The 22,972-nt window shown below is 42.1% G+C and overlaps 2 protein-coding genes across 2 annotated transcripts; one reads left to right on the top strand and one right to left on the bottom strand.

Moving 5' to 3' along the window:
• Positions 1-1,706: 1,706 nt before the first annotated feature.
• On the bottom strand, positions 1,707-7,461 carry plk2b (polo-like kinase 2b). Its single transcript, XM_079756508.1, has 14 exons — positions 7,263-7,461; positions 7,055-7,162; positions 6,839-6,955; positions 6,527-6,656; positions 6,139-6,322; positions 5,619-5,817; positions 5,320-5,467; positions 4,994-5,085; positions 4,571-4,703; positions 4,243-4,323; positions 3,826-3,985; positions 3,323-3,452; positions 3,048-3,158; positions 1,707-2,790 (listed from the first exon to the last, which is right to left on the bottom strand). Exons 1-14 carry the CDS (start codon positions 7,440-7,442, stop codon positions 2,599-2,601), a joined length of 1,965 nt encoding a protein of 654 aa, XP_079612634.1. The 5' UTR covers positions 7,443-7,461; the 3' UTR covers positions 1,707-2,598.
• A 2,669-nt stretch (positions 7,462-10,130) lies between these two features.
• On the top strand, positions 10,131-19,580 carry rab3c (RAB3C, member RAS oncogene family; the record flags this gene model as incomplete). The annotated part of the gene is made up of 5 exons (XM_079735543.1): positions 10,131-10,148; positions 11,851-12,075; positions 15,206-15,324; positions 18,533-18,657; positions 19,390-19,580. 5 exons carry the CDS (start codon positions 10,131-10,133, stop codon positions 19,578-19,580), a joined length of 678 nt encoding a protein of 225 aa, XP_079591669.1.
• Between the last annotated feature and the right edge of the window lie 3,392 nt (positions 19,581-22,972).

Here is a 22,972-nt window from a genome sequence, read left to right as displayed (position 1 = left end):
TGTTATGGGGTCACTGAGTATTATTCATAGGGTTTTAGGAAATCAGAATCAATGAACGGAAATATCCTTTTTATAATCCTTCTTACCTATATATATATATATATATATATATATATATATATATATATATATATATATAATTTGAAATTTTACAGATCAGAACAACCAGCTGTTCATATTCCCCTTAAACGCACCAAGGGATGCTCAATTCATCGAAACAAATAGTCTTATGCTTTGAGATATTCTCTTGAAAAATGTAATCTTTTGATTACATAACTTCTATTGACTTCTATTTTCTGATGGTCACTGACAAGCAGTTGCTAGTTACCATGGTGACATGGTGGTCATTCAATGTTTACAAACACATCCTACCATTTATCAGTTCATTTTTTACCTTCTTATGTAATCCATTGTGAGGCTGATTCCAGTTGCCCATGAATGGATGGTAATGCCATGGTGTGTGTGTCTAACATACACACACACACACACAAACACACACACACACATACACACGCACACACACACACACACACACACACACACACATTGTGGGATATATTTTATGATGTGTTCAATGATTATGTTATTGCCATCACAGTGGTAATATATGTGGTAGTCATTGACATTGATTAAAGTCAATCAATCATTCAATGGTCCTAATGAGTCTTACTGGGCCTACTTTTGCCTCTCTATTTTTCATTCAACCCAATCAGTCAATCTTTGCTTAGAAGAGTTAGTTTCTCTCTCTCGCTCTCTCTCTCGCTCTCTCTCTCTCTCTCTCTCTCTCTCTCGCTCTCGCTCTCTCTCGCTCTCTCTCGCTCTCTCTCTCCCTCTCTCTCTCTCTCTCTCCCTCTCCCTCTCTCTCCCCCCCCCCCCCCTCTTTCTCTCTCTCTCTCTCTCTCTCTCTCTCTCTCTCTCTCTCTCTCTCTCTCTCTCTCTCTCTCAGTGTGTCAGTATTCAAAGCCATCCCCCTGTCTATCTGGCTTTGCCCATCGGTCCATCTGTCGGTGTAGTCCTTCCATCAGCCTGTCAGCCTGCTTGTGCTGAGCTCTGATCTTTCTGAACTAGGCCATTCTTTCAGCTCAGTCCTGGAACATTGCACAGATACATTGTTGACATCAACAACCGGGCCAATAGAAAGGCCTTCAAACTCCCTGTCACTTTATCTCAAAAGACATAGTTTAATCCATTTAGATATTTTCCTTTTTATATTAGAGAGGGTTTCTTTCAGTATGATTTGTTTATAGGAATGTAAAACTTATTTCTTAATAGTGCACTAAACAAATCTAATAGAACATGTTGTAAATAATACTAATTTCAACATTCCTCCAAGGGAAAATAGTAACCAAAAGTACCTTGTGTTGACTCGGTCATAATAGCATCTCAGGTGGAGCTGGCCTTTGAGGCAACACGGGGTGGTAAAGCACACAGCGAATTCGACAAGAAGGAGGAAGCTCTTTTTCTAAACGTATGAGGCGAAGATCGACTAAAGCGCGCAATACGTTGCATTATGAAAACTAGCTTACTTATTAGTGACTATAAGGCCATTGAACTGCAAAGCTCAGCCACATTCACGATCAACTAGACTAGAAAATAGCAGGACTGCATTCAATATTGGTTCGGACTGTACAACACTCAAGCAATACATATATATAGCATAGTGTATTTCAATATTGAAGTGAAAAACATGACAACAACTAAACATGTTTGTTAATCAATCCTTTTATTAAATAAATAAATACTGCACTTTGTACACAATAAGTTATTAACCACATTTTCTACCAAGGCTAATGGCACCAAAGGGGTCCTCAGAGGTCCTGTAGTAGTACTGTATTCTAAATGTCACTCTCCCCTCACACTTATCCCCATTTTTTCCAGTCCAGCGAACTGAGCACATGAAGAGAATAAATCACAGTTTCAAAGTTGGACACACACACACACACACACACACACACACACACACACACACACACACACACACACACACACCTCTGCTCTGCAGAGATGGCTGTATTTACACTCTGTACAGAATTTACATGATGAGTCTGATTCCGTGATGCTTTGGCATCTTTGACCAATGTATGGGTTTTAAAAATCACAAAAGGTCCACAACATTATTAACAAGTTAGCTGGTACCGGCCCAGTCCGTCTCTTTTTTCTTTTCAGGCATCTTTTCCGTCTTTGCCCTGGCACTAACAGGGTTCCCATTCGTACCAACATTCCTTATTCTGACATAAACAGTCCCATACTTTCCCCTCTTCATACTCCCCCAGCGATCAACATACAAAAATCTGCCATTTCCTCAGTTGAATTAGCTCTTGGCACAACATTCTTCTCCAGAACTCTGTCCATCTTTGTTCATTTCCACTCATGCCCGGTCACCCAGGTGTGTCTGTGTGGAGGGGATCACCTCATTAATTCTGCACACACATCTTAATCCTCAAGATACCATGCCTTTCTTTATGCATAGTTCATTCATATAGCTCAGCCCCAGCTTCCACTGCAGCAGTGAGATGAACACGTTTTCTTTTCCAGCTGCATAGACTTCCTCTCCCCCTCCTCTTCCTCTTGAAACACACTGAAGCGCTCGGCTTTTGTTCAGCTGCTCCTTTGCATTAGCATGCTGAGGGAGTACTCCATGCGTTCACGCAGGTCTTTGGGGCAGCCGGAGGTGAGCAGGGCACTGAGCTTGAACGTGGTGGACACCCGGTCCTCATTGATGTACGTCAGCAGGTACTCCTCCTGTTGGCAGCACAGGATGATCTTGGTGTGGTCGTGGTAAAAGTTGACCTGTGGAGGGAGAGAGACGGTTATTGTATTGCGAATACAATAAATGTATTTTGCCATGCTGAGTAGATCTCTGGGATTCATTGGATGATTCATAACATTAGATTTCTTTGCCTTGTTCAAAGAAATATTCAGTTTCATTGGCTGATACTACGATATCAGCCAATGAAAGTGTGTCATGCCTTTTTTCTTCTTTTTAGGTCAACCACTCCCAACATGCCTGGCCGTGCAGGTGGGTTTCGATCTCTTTTTGTATTTACCTGAAAGGTGCCGTCGTTGAAGAGCATCATGAGGGCGCGGTCGGACTTGAGCCACTGCAGCAGGTAGAGTCTGGGCATGTGCGTGTCCGTCGTGCTCAACAGATCCCCACCCTGTGACGCAAAAACAGAAACACAACCACAAATTAACAACACAACACATGCCAACTGGGGGGAGGGGTTTTCGACTGAATAACAGGGTACGGAAAAGAGGGATTCAAAGAAAGAAAGAGGATGGAATGTGGTGCTGAGTAGTGGCATGAGGGCTGAGTACTCACATCCATCAGGTTCTCCTCCATGTAGTGGGAGAAGTACTTCAGCACGGTCACCTGGCCCACAAAGTGTTCGGGAACCTCGCAGGTCGGGAAGACGGCGCGCTTGCCCAACTCAGCGTAGTAGTGGATGGTTCTGGAAGAACAGGGGAGGTTAAGTTGACTACTCCGATATACACGAGTTGAATAACCAAATAATAACAAAGTCGACAATATCTGGGACTCTAAATGCAGTACTGAGGGAAATGAGGAAGAGCAACCAGCATTGCTTTTGAGCAAATATAGGTCTGATAAATATTATTGTAGTAACCGTAGTAACTGGCTGGATCTACATTCTAATATCTCTTAGTGGTGCTTGGTAGAGAGAGAGAGAAAATAAACCGAAACACAATGCGTTTATTCTAACATATTCAAGGAAAAAAACCTCTAAACAAAAGGTTAGAATGGAGAGCTTCATCTAAAGAGCACTCGCTGCCATGAATGTATTGAATGAACAAAATGGTACCCACTTCCTGTCTGGCAGTATGCTCATGTGTGTGCCGTTGTTGAAGAGAACTCCCACGGTGTTATCAGACAGCTGGTAGCCGAAGCCGTACTTGTTGGAGTAGTCCACCCACTTAGTCACCCATTGAAGGTGACTGCTCCCCGAGCCCTTGGGAATATCTGCGGCTGAAGAGGAACCAAAGAGGACATCAGCATTAGCATATGCTGCAATTTTCAGGAAGGAGATGAAGGCCTCTCCTGGAACACTTTTTAATGTGCCATAAAATAAGATTTTTAGATCAACCCAGAGTTCTTCTCAATATTAGAACAGACTGACTTATTTAGTCACACAGGAGGTGGTTTTCCGATGAGTACACTTTATTTTTTAGATCATCCATATGATTGTGAACAGCCCAACTCCAGAAAAGGTATCGTAGGCTCACCTTTAGGCATGTTCTCTATGCATCCTCTGAAGACACTTGCCACAGTGTCAGCCACACTCCCTGTTGTGTTGTCTTCCAGGCCTGAGAAAAATAACAAAGAAAAAAAAACAGCCATTTACATTTTCTGCTGTTTCAATACAAAAAGAAAGTGCATCTTCCACTCTCACTCAAATAGTATTGTTTATATTAACCACATTTAGTCGACTCCTATTACCTTGGTTCCCCAAGAACAGTAAACATATCAGCGATGAATAAATGGTAAAAGCATGTTTATATACACTCTATATCTATCAGTAGTGAGAGGGAGAGGATGGATTTGTTGACATACATTCACTGCTGCTGCTGCAGCTCCCTAGGCTGCCCCTGACAATGAGACGGATGGTATCTTGAGTCGTCGGGGATTGGGTCTCTGTTACCGCGGCAACAGGCCGATCAGCAGATGGCGGAAGTGGCCTTCCATCCTAAGGTGGGAGGAGAGAACAGGATGTGTTTGAAAAGATGTGAACGTAGAAAAAAAACAAAAAGGAGAAAAAAAAGAAACATCCGGGGATGACTCAGCCCTTACTCACATGCACAGTCGTGGGCTTAGACGTTGAAAGTTATAACTTTGCGTGATTCTATTTTTATGGATTCTCTCCTGCCATAATATGAATATGTGCGTCATGATGACTGCCTTTCATTTAAACCTGCTGTTACCGTACCTCTTTAAGACCGAGGTGTCTCGATACAGGTCAAACGTTTGGGCTCTTACCTCTGGCAGGGGATTGCTCTGCTGGCTGATGGCTGTTCTCTTGAGGTCATGTTGCAGTTTGTAGATCTCCTCTTCCTCTTTAGTTTGTTTATCTATCAGGAACAACAGAAGGACACGACGTCAGTGCATGGTTTCTTCAACCTGCGTCCTTGCACTTACTACACAATGACGCAAGGAGCGGACACTAGATTAATAAATGAGCTTGGTAACGGTACTCATGTTATGTTTATGCCTGGCAAACATGAATGAATATGTCAGTGTAGGCCATTTGTGAAGGTGGTTCATTGAGGGGCCCCCCTTGGTCTGGCTGGTAATGAAACACTCACTCAGAGTCTCGTAGTATTTGACCTTGTCCCTCTTGCCCCCGAACAGCGCCGCAGCAGCCTTCTTGAAGAAGCTCTCGGCAGGACTGGAGACGTGGAAATCTGGTGCCGAGTGACAGCAACTCAGCGGTAGGCGCTCTGGACTGAAGCCCTGCAGCAGGAGGGAGAAAGTGGGTTAGTGTGTTAACGGCGCGTCGGGTTAAGGGGGGCGTGCGTGCGTCTGTGTGCTCCAGTTTGACACCCACTCGGTTGACGCGGCAGCAGAGGTACGCGAGGCGGTGGAGGGCGGCGGGCCGTCTCACCTGGATGAAGAAGTCGTGTCTCAGGATGTGGTCCAGCTGGGGTCGGTCCTCAGGGGTCTTGGTCAGCAGACTGGAGATGAGCTGCTTGGCCGGGGAGGACAGGGAGGAGGGCAGGGAGTAGCGAGCCTCTCGTATGCACCTGTACGTCTCCTTGAGGTTGGTGGTCTCAAAGGGTGGTCTGCCCAGCAGCATGGTGTACCTGGGTGGGGTGGGGGGGAAGGGAGGGGGGGGGGGGGGGGGGGCAATATGTGGTTAGGACCAAGAAAGGTTCTGCCATTACAATAGGCCAACTGGTTATCTACTGAAATCCATCTTTGGGAAACCTAATCATCCATTTAGAAAGGAATTTTGCCGTATTCTACCCACGAATAATATGGCTATCATACACAAGAATGTCCATTTTTAATAGTTGCATAAAACACTGTGTGGGTACTTGTATACATTGTAATAACTGTTTGGCGGTTGTATTTACTTGTCATTTATTTCTTTTTTAATCATTGTTTTAGTGCGCTGTACTTACATCACACAGCCCAGGGCCCAGATATCCGACTCGCAGCCGTGGCCCTGCTTGTTAAGCACCTCGGGGGAGAGGTAGTTGGGGGTCCCACAGATTGTTTTCCTTCGGTTCCCAGCCGGCTCCAACTTGGCAGCCAGACCAAAGTCTCCCACTTTCAGCTCCATGGACTCGCTCACAAAGAAGTTACCTAGGTAAATAACATAAGGGAGGAGTCGGGGCGGGTATTAGACGGTGAGTTTGAATTGGTCGACCCAGAAAGTAAAAGTTAAGTAAAGTGAAAGTAAAAAGTATAGTAGGTCTATTTAAGTAAAAGTAGTAGAGAATATTGCAACTGTAAATACTGATATATAGGGTAGAGAGTTTCTCGGCCATGGCTGCATAAAACACTTACCTAATTTGAGATCTCTATGGAGGATCTCCTGTTCATGCAGATACTTGAGTCCAGAGACAATCTGCCTCAAGTAGTAACGGACCTCTGGCTCAGTGAGCACCTTACGGGCCTTCAGGATATGGGCAAGGGACTGCCAAGGAAAACAAATCACAACGAAATAGGATTAGAGTTGAGGAATAGCACACATTTCGATCCATTAAGTGATAAGTGAGCATCAATCTGGCTGGTGCAATGCAGGTGTTGAATCGATTGAATAGTAGTTGAATATAGAAGGGTAAAAGCCAACAGTCTCCAGTTTTAAACAGAACTCACTTTTCTATTGCAGTATTCCAACAGAATGTATATGTTCTCCTTGTCTTCGAAATGGTGATAAAAGTGCACTATGTGTTTATGATGGAGCACCTTGTGCAACTCGATCTCTCTGTCGATCTGGTAAAAAGAAAACATCATTATTATAAGTTCCAACCAAAATTGTAAGGTGCTTATTGATCAACAGTCTTAATGCCATCAGCACAGCAGCGCGCTTACCTTTTCCCGTTGGTGAGGTTTGGAGACGCGCGTGTGGGGAATGATTTTGGCTGCGTAAACTTTGCTCGTGGAGAGGTCTGTCATCTCGTAACATTTTGCAAAACCTCCCTAGAAAGAGAACAAGTATGATGAATGATGAATGTTTATATGACGTCCCTTATCATGTTAGTGAAAAAAATATGTATATTATGCGATCTGCCAAAACTACCTTTCCCAAAACTTTGCCACGGCAGTAGCACTTCCCAGTGATAGGGTCCGTGATTATTCTGGCCATCTCTGAAGGCACATTGCGTTCATCTGATCTCTTCCTGCGAGGCTCGCAGGACCTCGTCGTAGACTCGCACATATTATTTGTGGCTGGAGTCCCGATATTCCTCAGTAATTCCATAGAGGGCTAACCAATTCGAGTGTGGTGTACAGAATGTTTTCTGAGGACGCTGTCGGTGCCTTTATACTCCACACAACTAGTGGCCCTCCCTCTTCCCGACGTCACGACGTGATGAGTCCCAAGAGCTGCTATAGACGTCCATTGACTAGCAGGATTCTAACCCGCACAGAGATGTGCTTTTCTCGATGCGATTGTGTTGACTGATCTTAAAATGCTATATGTTAGGCAAGTGTTATGTCGATTTAATTTGATTATGTGTAGCCTTCACACGATATCACAAAGCAATCTTTTTTGGTAAATACTAAAATACTCCTAATATCCAACGATGTAGCCATCATCCCTATAAAAAAAATATGACTAATATTGGTAGATGAAGATATATTTAGAGAGATGTGTGCGGTTTTGTGCATGCATACATAATTTCATTGTTCTTAACCTAAGGTCCAAAAACGCAGAGTCTTAGAGAATGATGTTCTGTTCAGGTTGAAGACTTGATTTAGTTGTCAAGAATCACTTTGGACCACCAGCGCCAGCATGTGGACTGACAAGGTGATGCACCACACCAAGATGATAGCTTTAGATGAGACACTTTTTTATCGAGGCTAAATGGTTTCTTCAGTATCTCTCGTCGTGAGTGAGTGTTGGTAGACAGGTTTCATGGCAAGAGCCCTATTATTCAGCTATTTCGTTAACAGAATAAACATAATGAAAATGTTTCACAGCAAAAGAACTACTGTTGACCAGTTGTTATTTTTTCACTCAACATAGGGATTGTGCAACAACAGGGTGTCAACGTGACAGGCAACTAAGTTATGAACACATCTCATTAAATATTGGAGGTCACACCAACATAATGGGAAACATCATTACGTCATGAAACTGAATTGTGCCTCACAAATGCAAGAAGGTCGAGAGAAAATGGAACACTGGCTTGTGCAAGTTATAGCATAGCACACATCTGTTAGAAAACACAACCAATAGAGGCTCTTTGATTTTACGTCATCATCGGTTCCAATTACATCATATCACATTAATATACTGTATTTAATGATGGATGGAAACTATATTATTTAATAATATTGTGTGTAGTGTAGATATTCTCCCTTGGTAAGTGGTTGGCAGGAGAGTCATATGGTTGCTCACTGGCTGAAAGCCGACGTAATATTCAGTGCTTGCCCAATGTTGTGCACAATGAGAATTAAACAAAATAATCTGCCAGTTAATTATCAAATGCCGAGAGATTACAGCCTAAATACTCTAATGTACCAAGCATTACGAGCAAGAAGTTTTTTAAACAGGGCACTCCAAAATAATACAGTAAGCTGAATATAATTTTTTACTATATTTTTTAAAACTAACCTTATGTTAAACGGACCGCTTATGTTTTATTATTGCTCGGTTTCTGATGATCTTCCTGATAATGATGCTTGCAACAGTTCTACATTGTCCAGCTCATCTCCTCAATACCCAAGGGTATACCCCATGCTATCACACGTCCAATAGTGGAGTGATGCTCTGAATTAGGGCCTCCTGGGTGTATTGTTACAAATGCACGATTTTTGTACAATAAAAAAAGGAATGATCTCTTAATATTTATTAATATATTTGATCAGTATAGTCACTTATTTGATACCAAATATTGCTGTGGATTTATGCAAATTGAGCTTTCTACCTATTTGTCACTAGAACTACATGTTTTAACCTATAGCATATTTCATTCGATTTTCAAACAACTGGACAAAATGATTGAAATACATTATGCAAATACATCTTCAGTGGGGTGATGTCTCACAACGGTCTAACCCATTGTATAGCTCACACATTGCTGCTAAATAAAAAATTGCACATTTTAACTACACCTCGGACCCTTTGTATATGAACGATAGGCATGACGACAAGATGCCCACTACATGATTATCCTTAGATCATATTTACGCCGGCCTATATTGATCATAGACAATTATGGTAAATATTATACTCTTTTTCATTGAAGTGTCTTTTTGCCAGGCTGGCACATATTCTCAAGTCCACATCATACACGCCAGGCTGCAATGGAAATGACATGATGCCCACTGTGAAACCCGACGTCAAAGCAAGCCCGAGTGTACCTCTCAACGTCGATACAACGGTCACCTCAAATGATCTCCTGTTGCGGACAAGGGCTGTTACGCAATGGCGTCGGCCACGGCCCAGTGGGTGCTCTTAAGTGCAGGATATGATTCGTAGAGGCAATGCGGCTGACATCCCAGCAGAAACCAACACGCGGCCCCACATACACCTACCACAACACACGCAGGGCCTATAAACCATATACATGGGAGCAACAACTAAAGTAGGGCCTCACCAACCCCGTGGAATGATTTGTCCTATATTAGTTAAAATGTATTTATTTACACCAGCAGGCCATGACCCGCACTGGTTTGCTCAAATGGCCTCGAAACAATTATGGCCAGTTTTCTATTTGCTCAGCCGCTTGCGTTTGTTCTCCGGAGAAGTGGATGGGCGGGAGCTGGCAGAAACACTGAGCGTGACGCAAACGGAACCAGGCCATTATTGGTTTCACGAATTGATTATTTTTCATTATCGTGTCGGGGCGAATGTTTTTTGTATAGCTTACTTGCACGTTATTCCATTTAAACTATCCACATTTGGACATAGCATATACGCTGGACTAATATATAGGCCTAGATGGACTTGTATGGGAAGGTAAGACGCTTTTGATTTTAGTTTGTGTTCTCCTGTGCGAAAAAGGCTATAAACAGTGCACATCAAACAAGGAGGTGAATAATCAAAGACGGTTAAGGGAAAGTTGTTATTCCAAACAGGGCTTTTTTAGGCTATAAATTATGCACAAACTAGCCAACGTATTGTAGGCTCCTTTTCAATCCAACAAAAAACTGACAACTATTGTAATTCCTCATAGGGTACAACAGATGGACAGCAAATAAGGATGTAAATTATGAACGATTCGTTTATTTTGTATTGCTCTAAACATATATTATACAGCTGTTGACACAGCAATGCATGCTGGAAAGTGTAGTCATGCTTGAATTTTGGCTGTGTTTTTCTGTGTATTCAACGAATCTTGAAAAACTACATCCCCCATCTTGTTTTCAGTGACGTTTGAATGAAGCTTTCGACGCTGTTCGTTCAAGGCAGTTGCTAGATCCAAGGGTCTGAAAGAACAGTGGGCGGTACCGCTCGATGTTGCCAACCAATCACTGATTGGTTGGCAACGGCGAAATGACCGGCCACTGCACGTTGGAATCAGTGATTGGTTGGTAACAGCGAGGGGTACCGCCCACTGTACGTCCAGACCCTTTAATCTACCGACCTCCTTCGCGCATCATTCGCGCGTACCCTCGTCAGCGGCGCGTGCCAGAGCCGAACCAAAGGGGACAGCTCCCAGGTGCTGAAATTGTCGGTGCCTAAACCAACGCCTGCATTACGTATACAATTAGTCGTATTCTGCAAAAAATAAACGCAAAAAGACAGATACAGATCACGCCAAGGCCTTCGAAGCAGGTTAGTTGAAATATGATGTTGAGTTCATTCATGTGAAATCATTTTGTCACTTGAAATAATGACCTTACGTCCGAAATGTATTTGCTTGTCTAAACCGTTGCTTGCTGTTCCGTGGCCGAACAGGCCGCATTCCTTCTTAAGATCGTATTTCTAAGCCACGAAGAAACGGACATTGTGTGTGTGTGTGTGTGTGTGTGTGTGTGTGTGTGTGTGTGTGTGTGTGTGTGTGTGTGTGTGTGTGTGTGTGTATAGACGTGTGTGTATACTATACACATCCGTGTTCCAAATAATTTTCAGGCCATATTTAACACACGGATGCAACATTGGATTGTGCTGGATGTACAGTATGGTGATCCGGCTTCTTTTGTAGGCTGTGGCTTGAGCCTGCTTCATGCATCACACTTCAGCCTTGACATAGGCTCAGTAGCCCACAGATGCATTGTGCAAAACACTCTCCTCTCAGCAAGTAGGACGGTAATATATGCCATTTCACGCTGTCTCAAACCATTCACAATTTGATGGAAAGCGTTTGCAAAATATTTGATATATTTGATATATATATTATAATATTTGATATATATATATATATATATATATATATATATATATATATATATATATATATATATATATATATATATATATATATCAAACCTTGTAATTTTACAAAATAAAGTATTGAAAAAATCCACAAAACATTAAGCAACAAATAAGTAGCTTCTAAATAATAAAGCATCTAAACATATGTTGTAATGAAGCTTTTTCAAATTCAACCATTCAAAATGGTCCTTTTCTCCTGGGCTTTTCCCCCCAGACTAAATGATTTACTATTCATTCCATTTTGCTATAATGTAACATGATCAAAGCCTTGTTGTGTTTGCAGATGGCTGCCACTCAGGATGCAAAAGGGAAGGGAGAGGGAGGGGACCAGAACTTTGACTACATGTTCAAGTTGCTGATTATTGGCAACAGCAGCGTAGGAAAGACGTCCTTCCTCTTCCGCTACGCTGACGACGCCTTCACCTCCGCCTTCGTCAGCACCGTGGGAATCGACTTCAAAGTTAAAACCGTCTACAAGAACGACAAACGGATCAAACTACAGATCTGGGTATGTGGACGGCCGTGGTTTACGCTACAGGTCAAATGCTTTGTTTCAGATCACATGCTATTATAGGTAATGAGTTGTTGTGTAACACACTCACTGAAACTTGCTATGCATACATTATCTATGGCACCTTAACCTTAACACAGAGTAATTGCATTAACAAACTGAGGCTGAATGCCTCAACTACAAAAACACACTATATGATGATTCTTCACCATTGTGGCTGTATTTCCATTGCTCTTACCATAGCACAGACTACTGAAAACAGCTGTACACCGCAATTTTGAATAATCAGTCCAAAATATAACCATAATAGAATATTATAATTAATAGAATATACATTTTCTGGTTAAAGTTAACACATTTCTCTCTCAAAAGAGTACGACGTACTTGTTGCAGTGCTCATTATACATGTCCTACGGGTCAGAAAGGAAGGTGAGAAATGCCCTGATGAGCTGGGACCAGTTTCATTCTGAACTGGTTCATAGAGGCAGACACAAATTCAAAACAGATATTCTCACAGTGCATTTCACTCACTAATAGCTGACAGACTTCTAACATATTACATTCAGATAATCATTTTTAACTCTAAACTATAGCGGTTATAAGATGAAGAGGATGAATCTCATGACTAGTAATATGGTATAAGAAATAGTAGTATTCCTTATAACAATACTCCAAGGCTAAATTAAATAGCCAAATGCTGCAGCATTTTTCTTGAATCTGATTTGTATTTTGTTTTTATATTCTGAGAAGGATATTGATATGTTTAAAAGCTATGGCATATCTCCAAAATGCGTTTTTTACGTTAAATCAACACAAACCGTGTTGTCATGTAAATGTCAATCTACAAAAATACAAAAAACGTAGACAGATGGAATCCTCTCCATCACTGACGGGAGGCAAGGAAGTGTTAGCTCGGCAAACAGCAGGGAGGAACACAGACGCAACACTTCCCCCCAATGCGATTGTGCCTATTGGAAACTGAGAAAACGTATTTTTTAATTAGTGACTAGTAAAATGAAATGTCTCCCAATACCTCAGTGGCAGTGTGGGGGTGGTTGTTTAACCATTGCCATGTTGATTCTGCGTGTAGATCCACCTTATTACCTCCCTTCCATCTGCTGCTATCCCTCCATGAATACAGGGCGTCCAGGGGCCTTCCGCCTGGCTGGCACTCAGCTCCTCTCTGGCTGCTGTGAGTGTTTAGAACCGTCAGTCATATGAGGTCCACTTAAGCCGTAGCACAGAGAGAGGGAGTGAGTGAGAGAGAGAGAGAGAGAGAGAGAGAGAGAGGGAGAGAGAGAGAGAGAGAGAGCGCCTTAAATGGCCTTAAGGCGATGGGTATTGGCTCATTTCATTCTAAGTGTCAAAGCGATAAATCATAGAGAAGTTTGTGCTATGTCAACCATCAACCTCAACTCATTAGATTTAAAGGCTTCTTGGAAAAACTTCCTGCTAAAGAAGATGCTGTTCACTGAAATCTGCAGTTTTTTCTCTAACTAAGAAGCAAGTGAGGCTGCTCACAGAATGAGACCGGAAATAAAAATGTCATTGTCAAGACCTTTGGCCTGAATCGATGGGCAAATGAAATATATGGAATTGTTTAAAATTCAGACAAAAGGAAAGGCCAAGGTGAATGCGTTGTCATTAAACAACGAACAAAGACTGCTAAATAAACTAGAATAGGATTAGTACTCAATGATGATATGTGAAGGAAAGCCTTAATCTGACATATTCCTAATTCCTGTTTTTATTTCACACACACACATCAACACAGCTTTCCTGTTAACACCAGCCCTCACATTTCACTGTGTATGAGATAGCAAGCAATGAGGTTCTACTCCATGTTGTGAAGGTCAGATATGTCCTTAGGCTAAAACAGACACCATGTAACATCCATGTTCAGACCACAGCTAGCAAACACAGCATATTGTGTCCTGTAGAGATTCAGTTCAACAGCTATGCATAGCTCTGAGAAATTACGTTGCATTCTGCGTCTTCCATTCAGTACAAGTTTGCAGTCCTCACTCAGTGCATAACAAAATCCATCCACTGATATACTATCAATAATAATACTCATCCTATATAATAAATAAACACTAATAGATTAAAGATGAAAATCAATATAAATATAAATCCATCAACAACCACTGACAGGTGATTGTCCATACATAGCACTGGAATGGAGGTATTCATATTATTGTTGTTTGATTGTGGTTTGCAAGACATGCAAGCGACCAAACTAGAAAAGGTCACAGATGAGATATATTGTATATTTTAGTGGTAGTATGGCTTTGATGATATCATTGCTAATATATTCAGATGTGTTCAGTACTGTAAGGAAATACAACATGCTTCCATCAGCTAAGTGAAGTACCACCCGGTCTACTAAGAATCATGAATAGTATTTATAGTAAGTACAACCAATGTCAACAATGCACACGTAATGTGCAGCATGATGTGTATTCAGATGTTTTGGTGTAATGAGGGCTTGGTTCAGGACACATTGCTCTACTTCTTCAATTGAATAACTCCCCAAGGGGCATCAATTAAATCATATTAAAATCCCATCCAAACCACACGGGCACAGGTTTTGGGGTTGATTCAATGTTTTCGTAATGTGATGTAGCCATAACCAAACGGCTACATCGCATAGTTTTCCTTTAAATCCATTCATCTTCTGCTGCAGTCCTGGAACATTCCCATCTACTGTGACATACGCCATCTGCCCAGACATTACAACCGGCCCGGGACATCATAACATGCTGTGACATGCCAACAATCTGTGACATCACAACCTGCGGGGACATCACAGTATATCTATCGTTGAATATGCAGTGACACCACAACGCACAGGTGACATAAAGGCTGTGACATTAGAACATCCTGTGACATTGCAACAAACCTTAACCCGCTGTGACATTAAAAAACATGCCGCAGCATCAAGCCATACGGGGACATCAGAACACGCTGTGAGACCCCTCTGTGTATCTTCTGCCCGCCGTTGCCTATCACCTGACCAACTGCTAGCCCTCACAGTGGGTGAGATGCAATGCACTTTTTCCATTTAGCGTGTTGGCCTCACCCATTCAACCCCCCGGTGGGCCGTGGCCATGTGCTCCCTCTGTAGGACACAGCCGGCCAGGAGAGGTACAGGACCATCACCACGGCGTACTACCGCGGCGCCATGGGCTTCATCCTGATGTACGACATCACCAACGAAGAGTCCTTCGGCGCCGTGCAGGACTGGTGAGGCGTTTTCCTAACCTCCTCGGACCACTTGAGCAAACTGGGTTTTGGGTGTCGGGGGTATTCCCTGTCCCTGCTGCGCAGTGTGATTGTACTGAGTGACTGCCCGTAGTACTTAATCTTTATGGGTCTGTCCATTAAATCATCCAATGAAAAGAGGCGGCGGATCCTCCTGCTAATGTAATGAAGCGACATCCCGCCCCCCAAGAACACTATGAGATTCCTTCTCTGGAACAGATTTAAATAGCTGACCTTCCGTTCTATCCGCAGGTCTTGTAAGCTAGGTATTGATTTCACTGTTTCACATGGGTGAGGTCCATTTCCTTCTTCCTCTCCCTCCTGTTCTATCATCTCTTGCCCTTTGTCTCTTACCCTCATCTCTTTCCATCTCTCGCCCTCCCTCAGTCCCCCTCTGCCTATTTCTCCCTCTCTCTTTAGCTTCCCTTCCCTCTCCCCTCTCCCTTCCTCTACCTCCTTCTCCCTCTCTATTGCTGTCTCTCTCTCTCTCTCTCTCTTCCTCTCTCCCTCTCCCTCCCTCCCTCTCCCCCTCTTTCCATCTCCTCTTATTCCATTTCCCATTCTCCTATATCCTCTTTGACATGAAAGAGCAACGATAATCTATGCATCTGCTCCGGCTCATAGGGACGTTCACCCGTCAAGGTCACGGCTGCGGCGAGTGTATGAGTCACACGCTGTAGCTAGCAGAGCTGAGCACCGGCTCTCTGGGCCGAGCCCAAATGCTGCTGACATACCATGATGCATTCAGGGATGAAATATTTAGATATTCATAGATTAAAGGTCTAAATTCAGCCAGACTCTGCAACCGTCTGTCAGTTGAGTTGGCAGATTCTTCGACAGAAATAGCGATCTTGTGAGAACATTTTTCTTTTTAAATAGATGGTTAATGAATTTGTTCCTTCCCATCTCTGCCATCCAATGAGGAAATACGGGTTGTGGAATGGATTGTTGACCTTTATGAATATATGACAAATGAGGAAATCATATGCACAAAATATTTGGAGTTAGTCAATCAAGTTAATTTAATTTGTTTTGTCCCATAGCCCTAATAATACTATATATAATGACCTAATAATAGGGGCCTACAATCACTGCAGACATCAAGGTCCTTTTTCCCCTTCGGTCTATATATACTCTCATAGGATATTAAACATTTAGACTCCACTGCTCCTCCGATATGAATGAAAGAAAATGTATATGTCAAGAAGAGAGATTTGATACTTATGCACCCGGCTAGGTGAAAAGCAATATGAAAGTGCTATCATATGAAACAAACAAAGAGAAGCTAACAGTTACTCTATGTCAATGTGACTCTTGTTAGCATCAGGTAAGGGGTTGGCATTTTCTAAATCCATAAACCCTCTCTGCGTGCTTACATACTACACAATGCACACATCCAGCGGCATTAGACACAGAGAATAAGTGGATTTTTTTCCCCCTCTCTCGCTAAAGTTCGGTCCTCCTTTTTTTTCTCCAGTTGCCAGAGGCTTTTATTCCACTTTTTGCTTCGCCTTGTTCATTGTGACAAGGTTGCAGAAAAAAATGGTTTCCATAGCAACAGCTCCTTCCCTGACTGTGCCTGAATAAGCTTGTGACGTACGCATTTCCTGTCCGTGACAAAGACAGAAAATAGCAAGCCGTCTACATCTAAGGCCCAGTACATGGGGACATTGAAAGACAGAACGTCGATGCATATTCCTCTTCACCCAGGAGGTGATATCAATCATTGTGTATGTATTAACATTGTAATGTCTTGATTCTTCATGGAGTCGAGAGAGGCGAGAGGTGGCTTTACTTTGGTGTTTGGTCACAGTGGATTTGATCAGCCGTTGGTTGTGAAATGACCCACTTCTGAAACACTATTAGAGATGTCTGCCAGCTTCCTGCTGAGCCCTATCTCTCTCTCTGTGTTTGCGTCTCTCGCTCTCCCCCTCTCTCCTTCTGTTTGCAGATACAGCGAGCTGTATCCCTCCTTCTCTCACTCCTCTGACTTCTCTTTGACTCATACTTATTCCTCCCTCTCTCACTCCTGTCTCTCTTTCTCTCACTCGTGTCTCATCTTTGACTCTCATACTCACAGAGAACTGTGAGTATGAGAGTCCTCTCTGATGCCTGTCTCTTTCTCACTCCTGACTTTTCTTTGACTCCTATACTCACTCTTCCCTCTCCCACTCCTGTCTCTCTTTCTCTCACTCCTGTCCTCTCTTTGAATCTCCCACTCACTCCTCTCTCTCACTCCTGTCTCTTTCTCTCACTCTGCTGCCTCCTTCTGTTTTCTTCGACTCCTATACTCACTTCTCCCTCTCTCATACCTTTCTCTCTTTATCTAACTCCTCTCCCTCTTCTCTTTGGCTCACTCTTCCCTCACTCACACCTGTCTCTCTTTCTCTCTAACCTGTCTTCTCTTTGAATCTCATACTCACCCTTCCCTCCCTCACTCCTGTGTCTCTTTCTCGCTCCCTCTGTATTTCTATGTAACTCTTTCTCTTGTCCCTCTCTCTCCTTTTCACTCTCTCGCCTTGGGTTCAGCCAGCAGATTCTGGCATGAGAGCATTAGAGTGATAAACGCGTTTTCAAGCAACATCATAATGGTTTCAATGGTTTATATCTTATGTGAAAGCAGACATAAAAAAATATACTATGTTTATTGACTGACAGAAAAGCAGTGAGTACATAATTATTTTTTGAATTTCCTCACGATGCAGTGCAATGGATGCCTCCATTTTGGAAGCATAGGAGCATTTGAATGTTAGCAATCGTGTCGGTCGTACTGTGTTTTAGGTCAGTGTTTGGTCATTAGCCGTGAAATGATTTGTCATTATGGGGAGACATTATTGTATGTGAAACTCCCACAGCATTTCTCATGCATAACCTGGTAGAACAACGTTTTAATTAACCTAGGTTACAGTATATTAACAATAATTAAGGATTTTACAGTACTACAACAGTCCTCTTAATACGGCAAAGTTTGGCCAACAAATTATGCATTCTGATGTACAAGCCCTATTGTATCTGAATATAAAACCTTTGTGACAATTTACAAAATAAACAAATGACCCACAGACATTTGTTGCAAAGTCTAGAATCCACATCCAAACCATATCCGCTCAGAAGTGAAAGGAAATGTTTCAAAGGATTTGATTCCATGAGAGTTATTGTGGTCATTGTGTGTGCGTGTGTGTACTTACAGGGCCACCCAGATAAAGACCTACTCCTGGGACAACGCTCAGGTGGTTTTGGCGGGAAACAAGTGTGACATGGACGAGGAAAGGGTGGTCTCCGTAGACAGCGGCCGGCTGCTTGCAGAACAGCTGGGTAGGCTCAGGAACACTCAACCGCTCATTCATCCATTCATTATGCAGTCTTTTATTCTGGTTGTGACGGTGATTCCGGTGTTTGTCTCCTTGCCAAAACGTTTTCTGCATTCTGCCTGTACTCCCTGGCTGCATCTTGAAAATGCATTCAAACTAAAAAGAAAAATTTTAAACTAATATTTTGGATACATCCACTAAAATAATAAATTAGGTAATTAGGTAATATTGTCCTTCACGGTTGGTCCAATGCTGTCAATGTATAGCTTATATTTGTTGCGGTTGCAGTTAAGCGAAAAGCAATTTCTCCTGCACAATCCAATTAAAGAGGCTGTATGTAAGATTTGAGGGTAGCCAAGAGAGAGAGAGCAGAACAGAGTGGAAGAAAGCAACATTTTGTAACTTAACCAAAACATCGTCCCCTCCCTCATTGCTCCCTCCCTTATCCGCCATTGAGGAGAGATTGGATTCCCCAAACCAATCATGGAAGAGAGGTCCGGATTGGTCAGAAATCTTCTGGGAGCAGGTTGAAATAAAATTTCAGACTGCTCCCAAAGCACATTGGCTCATACCCAAAGCACATATTCCCAAGGAGCACTCCACCCAGCAAGAACGGACGGATCGTTGTGCCGTTTCTAAAAAAGAGCACTCAAGCTAAACCTCTTGAATCTTACCTACAGCACTTTCAGTAGAGCGTCGTTCTACAATCTGTTCCATCCGCTGTTCCGTCCTCCAGGTTTTGAGTTCTTTGAGACGAGTGCCAAGGACAACGTGAACGTGAAGCAGACCTTCGAGCGGCTGGTGGACCTGATCTGTGACAAGATGTCGGAGAGCCTGGACACGGACCCGGCCGTCACCACAGGGGCCCCCACCGCCAAGCTGAGCGACAGCGCCCCGCCCCTTCAGCAGCAAGGGTGCAACTGTTAGTAGTCACCACTAGGGGGCACACAGGGGTCGGGGAGGGTAGGTGGGGTTATATAGGGGTACGGTAAAAAAGCGTACAAAGCGTGCAGGGTTACTGTCATGCTCGTTGCACTATTAGTGCACTAATCGTTCCTCGTGTACCGAAATGCTCTCCGGTCTAAGGTTCACGCTCTCTTTAGTAGTTGGTCTCATCCCGTGATGTATTTATCTGACAACCTTCGTCACCTTGTATCATGAGCAAATAATCAAGCAAACACACAGACCTTTTTAGACACGGCTATGGATATGTAGGAAACATCGATATATATATATATAGGAAATACAAATGTTAGAGAAGTCACACTCATCTCAAATCGCGACTACTTAGTGTGCTTGTTAGCTAAGTAGCTTTAAGTAATAATAGGAAAACATATATATATAAATATTTATATATTTATGCATAATTTAGCCATTGTAGAATAGCTATAAAACAAGAGTCAACCAGTCAGTGCATTAATTTCATTCAATCACTTCAAGTTTGGTCTCGTCAACAAACGTTTTGTTCGCATTCAATCTAAAGATTTAATTAAACTATATTCAGTTTATGATTTAAATCTGCCAAATATATGATTCATTGTATAGTCGTTGTGACATTGTTTAGCGCCTCGTGCCAGTGTATTGAATGTGTGGTGTGGTGTTTGTATCGTGTGTGGGTTTGCATGAGTTCTGTGTGGGACTCCATCGGTGTACATTTTCTGTTTCTGCCCTCAAATGATCTACCTTGGATAAAAAGAAGTGGCCTTTTTTTAATTCTCCAATACGGCCTCTTTTTCGTTTCCTTTTTCCTTTTCATGTTTTGAACTGAGCCCAGAAATAGTATATAATATAGACTTAATAACCGTGGATTTGTGACCTTCTAACCACTATATCGGTTCATGAACAAATCAGTTGTTTGTGCTTTAATGTCCCAGATGACCCTTTATATTATAATGCTTTGAGCATGCTGCCAACAAAATGTGTCAATCTTCTATGATGTTTTGCCAAGGCACTTCCGTTTTTAGCCTTGCCCAAAATAATCGGTTGAACTCAGATATTCAATCACCCAGACCTGTAAATGGAATGGCTGAACTCCTGTTTAGGATCTAAATAATTCATAAAAAAACAAGAGTTGAAAACATATATGACCAGCTGTGGCATGGAATAAACAGCCATATACTTAGACATTGTTTGATTTTGAAGTGCCCAAACATAATGTCAATATTTCACACTTTTGGCTTTAAAATCCATATTTTTCTGAGAAAGATACATCATACTATCTGACTCTTCCTATTGGGATATTCATGATATAAACGGTTGGCTAACAGCATAAACAACAAGGCTAATGCAGCCAGCTCATAGTGGTGTTAGTGAAAAGTCAAGTCCACATATTAGTATATTAGTATAACATATAGTCTTTGAGAAAATGTTAAAGTCAGAAAGGCGAAGAACAACCAACACTTCATAAAATACAGTGCCAAAAAAAATGAATGCTAATACTAAACAATATAGGAAGTCATTTTGCATTTACCGTTTTTTGTTTCATAGATAAATATAGGTTCCAAAAATGCATGACTACAATACTGACCTGTGTAGAATTTATATTCTAAAATTGTATATAAATATATCACTCTATGTTACGGATATAAGTGCATTGTCATAGCACATGCTGTGAAATGCAATGGGCCAATAAGTGCAATATTTTCTGAATTAATACCTGTAAATAGTTTATCCCTTCCCCAAGTGTGACAGCTATGTCTGCAGGAGGTGGGAAAAACTTTGGTGAATGGCACTGCAAATGATGCACTGTAATCTCTCTTATAGAGTGTGTGCTTCATTCAGTAATACAGCCATTCACTCTGTGAACGTGTGTGTGTGCGTGTGTGTGTGTGTGTGTGTGTGTGTGTGTGTGTGTGTGTGTGTGTGTGTGTGTGTGTGTGTGTGTGTGTGTGAGATTGGGAGTGTGTTTTGGTGATTACATAGAGTATATGTATGGTGTATTCTTTGCGTAGACATTTTATACAAATTCACGTACTGTATGCTGTTCCTGCTAACTGTTGGTCTTTGGTTGATCTTGTATTATAATGTCAAAATGCAGTGTTGATGTGACTGATAGTCAGGGATATAATGTTGTCTACGCCCTATGCCACCCAGAGGACATTCACAGTAAGGGATACAATTTCATTCTCAAAAAAATCCATTGCGTGTGTGTGTATTCATATAATTGTACACGTACTTGATACGTGTGTATGTGTGTACATGTTATTACCGTATACTAATAGCCATGAAATAAATTGAAATAAAAGTATTTATCTCAAGTAAAAATTCAGAGGAGCGTTTTAATAGTAGCCGAAGTTATACAACATAATACTTAGGGGGCCAGAACTGTTGCTCTTGTCATATATAATATTGAATAATTTACATATTTGTTTCTAAGAGTGCAAGCAATGTAATAAGTATGTTTGTGAGATGATAGGAAATAAATTATATTCATGGGTGTCTTGTTTCCTCTTATTTGGTCCTGTGATCCATTTGGTGCAGAGGGGATGCAGTGGTAGTCACATGATGGACAGTGGGAGTGTCCACCTAGATGTATTAGGGATGGATCAGGTAACCAATCGGTACAGCAGTGAAGGTCGATCTATCGATCATACTCTGGGTGGTGGAGCCTCCCATATGTGATGTAGCCAGTCGATTATTAAATTGTAAAATAGGGGCCCTTTAATATTTCTCTAGTCTTACAATAAAACTGGATTGACCTCACTGACTGATGATGTTTACAATTGCATTAACAATATATGTTTTGGGACACCGAAATCAAAAAACTAACATTAAGTACCAGGTGGCAAAGCTCGAGTAAAAGAGAGGGATGGCTACTACTTAACAGCGGGGCTGTGACAGAGCTAACTGGATGCTAAGGTAATCAAATGGATGAGAGCTTGTTGCTGTGCTTCCATGACAAAACTCTTTCTGTCAATGAAGGAACCAGGCATTCTAATCTGACCATAAAATCGGACTCTCTATCTTAACAAATGAGGTGGTTGTGGTTGTAACCTCTCTTGGCAAAGGATGTGACATCAGTCACATAACGGGCTTCCTGCCAGCGGTACGGCGCTATGGCTTTTCCCATCCCGAGCATCTCCCTCTGGCACTGGCCAGCGTGGACACTCTCTCAGGGTTAGTGGAAAATAAATCCAGGGCGCACATGCTTAATGGGAAATGTCACACATTAATATGACTCTCTGACTTAGTCGTGTTTTCCTGTGTTGAGAAACATTTCGTAGGCTACAACCAGAAGATCACTGCACCGGTGTGAAGAACAGCAGTGTATGAAAATAATCCACCTATTATATGTGGATCTAATCCATTTATTTGCTGGA

This window comes from Pollachius pollachius (genome assembly GCF_949987615.1).
Source record: "Pollachius pollachius genome assembly, chromosome: 1".
In the NCBI taxonomy this organism is placed as follows: Eukaryota; Metazoa; Chordata; class Actinopteri; order Gadiformes; family Gadidae; genus Pollachius; species Pollachius pollachius.
This window is presented reverse-complemented; position numbering and strand designations above follow the sequence as displayed.